At 39.0% G+C, this 12,183-nt stretch overlaps 1 protein-coding gene across 2 annotated transcripts in view; it reads left to right on the top strand.

The window, feature by feature from the left end:
- Window positions 1–9,947, top strand: part of sfmbt1 (Scm like with four mbt domains 1) — a 32,397-nt gene extending 22,450 nt beyond the window's left edge. The window contains exons 12-21 of one of the 2 annotated variants that reach the window (XM_053483676.1): window positions 343–456; window positions 694–736; window positions 828–895; window positions 1,659–1,798; window positions 5,046–5,155; window positions 5,293–5,468; window positions 5,594–5,772; window positions 7,333–7,554; window positions 7,718–7,846; window positions 8,281–9,947. In XM_053483676.1, the coding sequence (XP_053339651.1) occupies window positions 343–456; window positions 694–736; window positions 828–895; window positions 1,659–1,798; window positions 5,046–5,155; window positions 5,293–5,468; window positions 5,594–5,772; window positions 7,333–7,554; window positions 7,718–7,846; window positions 8,281–8,421 (1,322 nt within the window). In that variant the 3' untranslated portion in view covers window positions 8,422–9,947. Of the gene's footprint in view, window positions 1–342; window positions 457–693; window positions 737–827; window positions 896–1,655; window positions 1,799–5,045; window positions 5,156–5,292; window positions 5,469–5,593; window positions 5,773–7,332; window positions 7,555–7,717; window positions 7,847–8,280 lie in introns of both variants that reach the window. The other variant, XM_053483675.1, reaches the window with a different exon arrangement.
- Window positions 9,948–12,183: the final 2,236 nt, after the last annotated feature.

Genomic DNA, 12,183 nt, shown 5'->3' with positions numbered 1-12,183 from the left:
ATTTTACTCATATCATACTGTGTGGTCATGCACATGACAAGTAAAATTTGAATTAAGTAGTAGAAACAAAGAGACGCAACCCTGATCCGAAGCTTTAATCCGCGCTTTTTAGTTCCGTGATGAAGCCCAAGTCCCAAGAAAAACTTTTTCTGTATGTGGTCCTTGTGTAAATATGAACTCATCTCCTAAGACAACCATGTCATTTCCTACATTATGATGTAAGCAGTCACGGAAGACAGGTCAAGGGGGGATGATGTGGATAGCCTTGTTAGTGTTTTTATTGCAAGCATGAGTGATCTTGATGCCTTCTTTGAGTTTTAATTCTCTGTTTTTGGTCTACAGGAGTGAAGCAACCGGTTCCGGAGATCATAACTCACATGGACTCCATGGACATCTTCCCTGTTAGCTGGTGTGAAACCAACGGCTACCCTCTTCAGTACCCCCGCAAACCCAAAGGTTTTTAATATTTACATTGCAGTAAACTGCAGATGAATATTTTCTGCCAGCTTTAACATCCTCAGCGTTAGATGGTTAGATCAGATCGCCTCATCAGTGCACCAGCTGCATGAGGCCGTTCACGTGAATGATGGATGATTAAACCATTTATAAATTGTGTAACATTGTCTCTCCAGTTTGGTCAGTCTGTCAGGGCAGGTTTATTGATTTCCCTGTATGTGTCTGTTCTCACTGCAGTCGAAATGCAGAAGAAAATCGCCGTCGTCCAACCGGAGAGACAGTAAGGGACACACGAACGAATAAATCTGAGACGTGGCTGTGTATAATTTCAGTATTTGCAGACTAATCCTTTCTTTGTCTTACACCTACAGCAGAGTGCCAGCTAAAGACTCCTCCCCTGATGCCCTCAAACAGCCTCTGAACAGCCAGACAGAGATGAGTAAGTGTTTGCTACTTCAACGTCCAAAAAACACCTACACACATGCTGTTACACACGCAATCACACACACACACACACACACACACACACGCAAGTCTTTTTCATGTACACTTAACAGCGCAAGCTTTTCCTTGTTCATTTGTTCTAACACTAAACACTTTTAAATGGCAGTGGGAGTAATCTAACTTTCAATACCACAGTGATAAGGCAAAAAAAAAAAACACTTGGAGCTGTTAAAGGAAGAGATAATAACAGAGTGGTGTGGTAAGCTGGAGATACTGTTACCACTCAGAGTTTCATTATTTTCCTTTTATTTCTCCTAAAACACACTCATTTTCCGGTTTTCTAGCAATTTTATATTTATGACAAAACATTTAACTTTTAATCATTTATTATACAATGAGCGTTCAAGTTAAACCGAGACTTTTCCATTGTGAAGAATAACAGAACACAGTTATGAGAGTAAAACTCTTATCTCTCTATATAATCCCTTGCTACACTAATGCACTTGTCCCAGCGTTTCACTAATGCTTGGATACCATCAAGCACACCTGACTGCCTGTTCACATCTGAAACACTGGCCTCCCAGGAACTCCTTTAATATCCCAAAGATGTAAAAATGGCTTGAAGCAAATTAAGGACTGTACGGGAGGATGAACATCAGGACTGAACATCTTCTTTTAGAAATAACACCTCGTTATTTTTAATGTAAATATCATGTGGAGTTGTACAGTAACTGAAAGGATATTGTGTTGTGTAGCAGGTCAGACCAATGGAAAGTACAGCTGTCCCAAGATCTACTTCAACCACAGGTGTTTCTCCGGGCCGTACCTCAATAAGGGCCGCATCGCCGAGCTGCCGCAGTGTGTCGGTCCGGGCAACTGTGTCCTGGTGCTCAAGGAGGTTTGTGTTTCCGTCATAAATGTCTCAGTTACTCGCAGAACACTGCTGCTTTTCATTATTCTGTTGTTTTTGTTCTACCTGGATTTGCTGCGTTGTGGCTCCATGTGGCTCTCTGTGTTTTTGTCAAATATGTCCTACTCTGTCAACTTCTTTGTTGTTGTTTTTTTTTTTGGGTCAATTCAGTTCTGCTCTGTTTTATTGTAATGTTTTATTTTGTTGAGTTCTGTTTTATACTTCTGTGTCAACTGTTCATTAAAGCAGCGGTTCTCAAACATTTTCTGTCATTCCCCACTTAAGGGGGGTGCCCCACTTGTCAATAAAATAACGAAATCGGCCAAGTGTACTATTTATTGAAATATAAATTTCTAAACCAATAAGATCAAATAAGACCAAGTTTAAAACAGATCAAATACACGTGCAATTGTTATAACAGACTTACTTCGTTACTTATCTAGAGCTTTCTTTCAAAGAAGTCGAGTGGCTTAGTAACGTGACTGGGGTGTGTTGTCTCTAAAGCCCAATCCCAATTCTATTTTCTACCCCTTCCCCTACCCCTCGCCCCTTCCCCTTGTCCCATGAAACGAAGTGGAAAGGGGAAGGGTTAAAATATTTCCCCTAAGAAATGGGACACCACTACAACACTGTTATACGTCATCATACGTATCCGTTCATTTACATGTACACATACACATACAGTATGGCCGTAAGCAAAACAAACAATGCGTTATCAAAAGCTCGGCAAACTGCCGTGCTACTGAACTTTCATATTTGTTTGTAGCATGCAGTAAAGTGTATATGACATAAAAATATATTTTTGTAATATTGCGCAATCGGCGCTATCCGCTAGCAAACTTTAGCGTTTTTTTTGCAAACGTTTTTTTACAAAACATCACCATAAACACAAACACGAGACTAAAATTAATATACATATAATGAAAACTTGTCATAAAAATCCTTATTAGTGGCAAAAATTCGTTAAATTTATGGGTCTGCTTGCTCGAGTGAGCGGTCATCTTGAAAATTTCGTTAGCCCTTCGTTTGAAGTGAGGTCCTGAAAAATCTTCGTTTGGAGGGCTATCTGGCCCTTCCCCTTACCCCTACCCGTCCAACCAAAAGAGAAATGAGACACCCCTACCCCTTCACGTGAACGCGCCAAACGGAGGGGTAGGGGTAAGGGGTAGGGGTTAAGGGGTAGAATTGGGATTGGGCTTAAGTGTCCTCCTACTTTGTTCGCTACTTTGTGCTAATCTGCTGCCAGCGGTTTAAGACACAAAACACACAGGTCTTTCCTCTGCCCCACCATCCCCACCATGAATCCAGGCGCAACATAGGCTTCATCATGTTTTCCTTTCGGCTGGCTTTTTGGTTGATTAGGCTGATAGTGCTGAATCACCTGCTTTTTTGTGGTCCATGTAACAAATGTATCCATTAACGTTTATTATGCTCACTACATACAGTACGCTACTGACCTGGTTTGTGTCCGCGTTAAAGTTAGTTTTATATTCGCATATTCGCATTTCCGAATTCAATAGCTGCGTAAATAAACCCGCAAATAAGATATCCACATGTATTTCCTCTCTACATTGTCTTTAAGCTACATCCGCCTTAAATTACATGTTTAAAAGCATGAACACCATTATTCTCTACGGCGCAACGTATGATTTAGGGATCATCGCAAAACGCCGCACAGCAACAAAAAGCGTAGAACGATATTGATCTTCCCTTCTGTTCAGCGCCTGAAGGATCAAACATTCCACACTGGAAACTAGAAATGCCAGACTAGTACTGCCTGATAAAATATAAATTTTTAACAAAAATACAGAAACATCAGCATCAACATTGGAATAAATGAAATTACATATATAATACCGAATGTTTCCTTATATATTGTTCCTCTGCAATTAACATGCCGACGTTAAACCGTTATTGTTGCACTATGGTTCCACTTTTTCACTGATGTTATTTTAATTTACTTGTATTAATGATCCATTTCTTTTCGTGTGATTGTTTAGTTTCAAGTGTCCGATCTTTATTTTCAATAAAGAAAAGCATGAATTAGAATAGGTACTTTCCTATTATTTTCCATTAATTCCCTCCCGTTCATTGCGCCCCACCTGTCATGTCTGTAGTCCCTGCAGTGGCTCAAGCCAGTTTTTTTTTTAAGCCTAATGTGTTTTTTTTTTAGGGATGTCCGAACACACAAATCTAATGTATTTCAAAACAGATCTGGGTCACTTTCGTATATGGTCTTAAATCAGACACATATCAGATACATGGTCCTGTGACTTGAATGAGAAGAGTCTGATTAGAGCTCATGCAGCATTTTGCCTCTGCACATGTGTAGGGCCGTGACATCATCAGTCATCATAAGGAGATGATAAAACAGCTAAAGCGAAGCGTCTGGCTTCCTTCCTTTTTCTGGACTTCAACAAATACAAATTGTTTAAATAAGGGAGTGGACGCACAAACATGCTGTAATGTGTTTTTACCCAGATAATGTGTGCAATGTGTGCAATGTGCACATGTCCACATTAGAGTCAGATACGTCACTTGTAATTATAAATGTAAATATGAGCAAAAAAACTAAAACATTAAACAATGTTGAGATCGTAGCCTTTGTTCTGTTGCGTTTTTTTTTTCTTTACTTTTTTGTCCTCTTCTGATCTGTTTTGTCACTTCATTAAAACTGTTCAGTTCAGGTCTCCTTGTTTTATTTGCTCCTGTTTTATTCTGTTTTTGATTATTTTATGTTGTGTTGTATTCTATTGTACAGTGGAACCTTAGCATGTGAATTTAATCTGTCCTGGAGACGAGTTTGGTATTTCGAAACACATTTTCCCATAGGAAATAATGTAAATTTAGATAATCCGTTCCGGCCACTTGAAAATATTACCAATTTTCAACACTATAATTATATTTTTGCATATAATAACAAACAAAACATTCAAAAAAGGCATGTAAATAAGGTAAAATATAAAAATAAATAGAAATGAAACCTAATTTTCTTAGTTTATGATTCCTTTTGGCAACAGCTGCTTTAAAACCAAACTGAATGTGTCTTCTTTTTCTTCTTGTTATCGTCCTTGCTAACATTCTTGCGACCCATGGAGCTAAGTCTTCACTAAATCCTGCAAAAAATCCACACCATTTTATTATGTCCTATTATGTATTATGAAAATCATAAATTTTTATTGAATACATATTTGCTTTACACATCCTGTGTGTGTGTGTGTGTGTGTCCATTCAGGTGCTGTCCCTGTTGATAAACTCAGCCTACAAGCCCAGTCGTGTGCTCCGAGAACTCCAGTTGGACCAGGAGGGACGCTGGCAGGGACACGGAGAGATTCTTAAAGCCAAGTGAGGAAATCTATATGCTTGTCTAAAAAAAATGAATGGCTTTTAGTTTGTACTTTTTTTTTTTCTCTCTGATCTACATCCGTGTATTTTGGGATTGATTTAAACCTTCCTAACCAGTGTGCATATCTGTAATGTAGGTACAAAGGCAAGAGCTACAGGGCGACAGTGGAGATCGCTCGTACCGCGGACCGTGTGGCTGAGTTTTGCAGAAGAACCTGCATAAAGCTGGAGTGCTGTCCTAATCTATTCGGGCCTCGCATGGTGCTGGAGCGCTGCTCAGAGAACTGCTCTGTGCTCACCAAAACCAAATACAGTGAGTAATCTTTGTATGCAGATCATCTCTATGTAGAGCAATCTTCTCACTAGCTTTTGTTTAAAAATACAAACAGGTTAATGAATTTTTAAAATCTTTTTTGATGCGTTCTTTTTTATTTTTAGCATATTACTATGGAAAGAAGAAGAGTCGACGTGTAGGTCGTCCACCGGGAGGCCACACCAACATGGACGCCGGTGTGAAGAGACGAGGGAGGAGGAAGAAGAGGAGGAAGCAGCTGTTCGTGCACAAGAAGAGACGCTCATCCGCCTCCGTGGACAACACGCCCGCAGGGTCTCCTCAGGTAGCATTTCCGCTAGAAATGGCCTTACAGTATACAGTTACTGTAAATGCATATTAAACATAATCATAGTTATTTGTATGAGAACTGGTTCTGATTGGCTGGCTGATGTATTTATTTATTGATTTTATATATAGACCATGATGTCTGTTTAGGCATTTCAGAATGTTTAAATTGATCTTTGTAAGGAATACTACACAAATTTGAAAAAAAAAGTCACTGTTTCAGGTAATTACAACAAGAACAGTGACCTAATGCACGCGCAGATGTAACCATAGCAACGATAGTAAATGGAGGCCTTACGTGCACTTTCACATCATTCATTAATGAGAGGAAGAGCATAGATGTTTTAAGTGCTAGTATAACAAGAGAAAACTAAAAGCATCCCAGTATAAAAAAATACAGGACTTGGCCAAGAAAACGTTGCTTCACGTCACATTATTCTGAGTTATTTTCTAAATAAGCCATTTACAGATTAACCATATCATTATGGATGTGTCTTTTTAGATATAGACAGATGTGTAAAAACATTTCCTTTTTTTCCTAATAATTAGTTGGTTTTTTTCATAACTGTGCCTATTTCAATCGATATTGAATAAAAAAAAAAATCTAAATGTTGATTATATGTGGATAATTACAGTGCACAATGTTGTCTTTGTTGAACAACATGAAAAAAAAATTCCAAGAAAATGTAATCACGTCTTCTCAGTACATTTACATTTAGGCATTTGTCGCCGTTACCCTTGGCTTGCTTATCAGAAACATTTCCTTTATTATTATATTATTATTATTATTTTATTATTATTATTATTATTATTATTTTAATATTAATAATTATTTTTTAATGAATTTCTTTCATTTTTGTGAAGCTGCTTTGAGACAATGACCATTGTTAAATAGATTTTTGAATTTTATTCTACACATTTATGCATTTAATTAGACAAAAGACAAATTTTCACAGATAAGTGTCATTTTGTTTTAACTGCTATAGAAAAATACGAGCATAAGAGAAATAATAAGAGAAATAATGCATTTCACTACATTTCGTACTGTGTATGTTTGTGTATGTGACAAATAAAATTTGAATTTGAATTTGAATTTGAAAAGTACAAACATAAGAATTTTGACTGATAAACTTATTTATGTATTTTAAAAAAAAACTGAGCTTAAGTAAAGGCAGCACGGTGGTGTAGTGGTTAGCACTGTCGCCTTGCACCTCCAGGGTCCGGGTTCGATTCCCGGCCAGGCTCGATTCCCGTCTCTGTGTCCATGGAGTTTGCATGTTCTCCCTGTGCTTGGTGGGTTTCCTCTGGGTATTTTAGTTTCCTCCCAAAGTCCAAACACATGTTGGTAAGGTTAATTGACGTTCCCAAATTGCCCATAGTGTATGTGTGTGTGTGCCCTGTGAAGGATTGGCACCCTGTCCAGGGTGTACCCTGACTTGTGCCCTAAGTCTCCTGGGATAGGCTCCAGGTCCCTGCGACCCTGAGTACAGGATAAAGCGGTATAGAAGGTGAGTGAGTGACCTTAAGTATTAATTAAGGCTCCTCCATGTTTTTTCAGGGAAGCGCTGACGAGGAAGACTTGGATGAAGACGACTCGCTGAGCGACGACAGCGGCTCCGAGCAGGACGAATTGATGGAAGATTCGGAATACTCAGAAAAGAAATCGCAGCCCCCGACACCCTCCCCCTCTCCTCCTGAAACGCCACGGCCCACCCGGCGACGCCGCAAAGCCCGCTCTCCTTCATACTCAGACGATGAAAACCGACCTCCATCACCCAAAGTAATCACACAGTTACTGTACAAAATCAATGGGTAGAAATATAAAAACATTTCATGCAGATGTTTAAAAAAAAAGCATTTCTATTGCATATACAGTAATAAATAAATAAATAAATAAATAAATAACTGGAAAAGTGTCTAAGGATTGTTTGTGTATTACTCAGAGTCCCTTCCCTGAGACTCCTCAGAAGCTGTGCTTGGACAGCAGTCCTCTGGAGTGGAGCGTTACAGATGTGGTGCGCTTCATCAGGACCACCGACTGTGCTCCACTCGCACGCATCTTCATGGATCAGGTGATTGTCTTATTTTCTTAACCGCTGACATTTCACCTTGTCTCATTTTGACCTCCTGTACTGTATACTATGTGTGTAAATAAAACTCTGTATATATTAATCTGATTTAATAAATTATTAGTATATGTTTGTATTGCAAACTGCTGTGGTTTTACTGTAAAGATACTACTGTCAGTGCTACAGACAAATCCCGTCGTGCTAAACCGAATCCTGCCAGCGCTGAACTGAATCCTATCTTTTTGTGCGGAGTCGAATCCTGTCAGTGCTCAATCAAATCCCATCTATTGGTGCTGAACGGAATACCGTCCAAATGAGTCTTGTCCTTAATGAACCTCATTTCGTCTGTCTGTGCTGAAACAAACGCTGTCAGTGCTGTATCTTTTATTTGATTTATCTCTTTTGTTTCTTATTCCTTTCTTTGTCTCCTTTTCCAGGAGATTGACGGCCAGGCACTGCTGCTGCTAAACCTGCCCACTGTGCAGGAGTGCATGGACCTGAAACTCGGTCCGGCCATTAAGCTGTGCCACCACATCGAGAGGGTCAAACTGGCATTTTACCAGCAGTTTGCCAGCTGAGAGTAGCAGGAAGAGACTGCAGGGGGAGCATATCTTTTCTTTCCGTGTGGGTGTGTGCGTGTGTGTGTGTGTGTGTGTGTGTGTATGTGTGTGTGCTTTAGTAGGGCCCAAGCACTATGTCGTCATAGCCATTGTCATAATCACACTGAAAGTGCTAAAGTGTGTGTAGGGCCCTCTTGTTTTCCTAAGGATTAATATTTTGGGAGGCGATCTGCTTTCAACGGATTTTGATATACTCCTTCTAAACAATCCCAGTACATTAAGCATGCAAAATTGCAAAGGGATTTTTAATATCTCAAAGGTGTTCAGCCATCACAATGCTCATGCCGAAAAGTGGCTAATAACCTTTTAAGTGACATCATAGTGTGATGCTTTTTTTCCGGCATCCAGGGCTTTTATAAGTCTTAACATAACATATTCTCCCTATTCTAAAATTATGTCAGAATGCTATTGGCATGTCCCCTTTAAATGCATGTGTCCACTTTACCCACTGTCTTTCTGGTGCACCTGAGTGGCAATGGCACAGGTGCTTGGGCCCGATCATCGTTGCTTGCAACTATATTTTTAAATTTTGTTCTAGATAGAAATAAGCTACTGAAGAAATCGGTGTGTGAGAACTCGGTGGTGTTTGTCACGAAGCTCTGCTCAGACTGAGCCTGCATTCTAGGTGATTTTACCCTATTTATTAGAATCAATAATGGCGGATAAGGTAGAGTTTACCTTAAGGCTCAAGCAAGCTGGTCGTTTCTGAAACCTTTAATAATCGTAGAGCGGATGACAATGCAAGAATCTTAAGCACAAAGACCAATTGCCCGTGTATAGTAAGTGGTATGCAAATGTGTACATAGTAGTTTGTCTGTATATAAGTGTAAATATCAGATATTCCCTTTAGTGGGATTTAACGTCCCAATTTTTTTTCTTTTTTTTTTAACAAAGCTTAAGAATTACACTGTCAGTAACATAAACATTTATTTTCAGGCCTGGTATTTGGTTTTACAGTGGGATTTTTTTATGAATAATAAAACTCCTGATTTTTTCCCTCAAATTTGACGCTTATGTTCAAGTAGAGACGTGTTGCTGCATAAAAAAAAATACATTTAATGTACTATAGCAATGTTAATGTGATTAATGTCGTGGTTAGTATTCAAGCACACGAAGGATTCAGGTTACTGTATAAAAATTGGGGATGATCTTTCCCGATTCTAAAATAATCAAGTATGCAAGTCTAGAATTGGTTAAAATGTATTAAGTTTTGGCTTCAGGTGTTGCGTTTGTGTTACGGTGCTCTCGAGGAGTTCCACTAACTTCATTTAAATTTTTTGCCTGTTTTTCTCGTTCTGTCTCCGAGCGTTCGTGCTAAAAATGGTGAATTTTGCAAGCATATTATATGTGTGTCTTTATGTTTGATTTTGTTCCCTTTTTCCCCAGTTTGATCAAGAACATTTGAATTAATGTTAATTTTTACATTTAAATTGTATATGTTTGTGCAATGTTATTTAAAAGAAAATAAACTAAACTGGAGCTAATGTTTTGTCTCTTTTAAAAGAAGTAAATAAATTCCTCGGATTCGCTTTGTAACTTCATTAATGCAGACAAATACTCAGTGATAAAAAGTAATGTTACTAATGTAAATACACAAATTTCTTTTTTTAATCTAAGCATAACTGAACTTGGGCATGTCTTGAAACTATCAAGAACTTTATGACTACAAGGCCAGATTGATAGTACAGTACTGTGCAAACGTCTTGACACCCAAGTCTTTCATGGTTATGGGCTGAAATACAGTAGGACAATTGTAGGTACAGTAGTACTTCAGTTTGCTCTGGGTCATCACGCCCTTGTAAAGTGACCGTGATCCTACTATGGTTTTACTCAACACACTACAGAATGGTTTAACTGGGATACTAAATTGTCACCACATTTTTAACACACCACTATTGAATCTCTGTCAGAATGTTTTAAACAGCAGCTCTGACTGTTTTTAATGCTTTAAACCAAAAAGCGGCTTTATCTTAATGCACTCGCTCCAATACGTGATCATCCTTGTACATACACTAGGATTTAACCAGGTTTATGTCCCACATAATTGCATAAGTTAACAAAGATATTCGTTGTAAAACATGTTTAAATTTTTATCAGGAAAGGCTTCAGGACAGAAGAGACTGTTTTGATTCCCCAATAAAATGACAAGGACCAGTGTTTATCTCTATCTTGACCTTGGACTTCACACCTCTGTAAGTTCTTTGGGGGGTAATTACGTTGCTGAAGCCCCCAGCCCATGGCAACCTACATTCATACAATATGCACATACACGCACGCACACAATATCATAAACTACAGGCAAAAGACGTCACATTAAACTGTGGGAGGAAACTAGGGTACCTGGAGGAAACCCACAAAGCACAGGGACAACATAAACAGTGCTAACCACTAAACCACTGCACCAAACCAATGTTTTTTTATTTTTTATTATTATCTTCAAGAGATGAGGCTTGTGTGGAAACGACTATTTACCACTGGCTATAATATGGACAAATTGCAACCTTAAATGTATTGAATGATATGTGTGAAACTCTTACGTTGCTTTCCATCCATCCATCAATCTAGGAACCTTTGTAGTCCAACCAGGGCCAATGGTGACCATTGTATTTATTACCATTTTTACAACATTCACACACGTACTCACCCACTGTGGGCAATTTGGGATGCCAATTAGCCTAATCTGCATGTCTTTGGACTGTGGTGGGTAATCATGCACATTCCATGCACACAGATCCCGAGGCGGGAATGGAACCCAGACACGGGAGGTGCAAGGAAACAGTGACACCATGCCGCTTTACATTACATTTCCAATATTGAGTAGGTTCCCCATTTGCCACCCAAAACAGTAGTGATTTATGTGTTCTGACCTTTCTACTGGAACCAGTATTAACATTTTCTTCAATTTGAGCTACAGTAGCTCTTTTATTGGATCGGACTACACAGGTTAGTGAACCTTGGCCACCTATGACCCTGTCTGTCATTTACAATTTTTCTTTCCCTTCTTTGGTCACTTTTGGTATGGTTCATGACCACTGCAGCCTGGGAACATCCCACAAGTTTTGCAGTTTTGGAGTTGCTCTGACCCAGTTGACTAGCATCTACAATGGCGGCTGGAACTGGGTGGGATATACAGTATTAGGCAGCAAGTGAACCTTTCCCGAACCTCTCCTGAAGTTGATGTGTTGGAAGCAGAAAAAATGGGTAAGCACAGGAATTTGAGGAATTTTGAGAGACACTGGCCACATTTTTTAATGACTAGAGGACTGGGTCAGAGCGAGTCCAAAACTGCAGCTCTTGGGACGTTCCCAGTTTGTAGTGGTCAGGACATTTCAAAAGTGATCCTAGGAAAGAAAACCAGTAAACTAGGGTCAGGGTCATGGGTGGCCAAGGCTCACTGATGCACATGGAAGCGAAGGCTGGTCCGTGTAGTCTGATTCAATGGAAGTGCTAGTGTAGATCAAACTGATGCTGGTTGTGAAAGAAAGGTGACAGAACACATAGCTCATTTGTGTCCCTCAGGCTACATTTCTTTAACCAAAGACCATCAGCAACATTAAATATCAAACAATAAACATTTTAAATGTAAAATAATCTGCATTAACCTACAATATTATGTTATGGGTTATTTATCTTTTAAATATATGCTAATCATTTTCCTGCTTAAATGGTTGTACTTTGAAAACTCCACGTCATCAGAAGCGGACTACGTTTCCCAGAATT

Source organism: Clarias gariepinus, chromosome 23, assembly GCF_024256425.1.
Source record: "Clarias gariepinus isolate MV-2021 ecotype Netherlands chromosome 23, CGAR_prim_01v2, whole genome shotgun sequence".
Taxonomy (NCBI): Eukaryota; Metazoa; Chordata; class Actinopteri; order Siluriformes; family Clariidae; genus Clarias; species Clarias gariepinus.
Note: the sequence above shows the minus strand (reverse complement) of the source record. Positions and strands in the feature narration are given on the sequence as shown.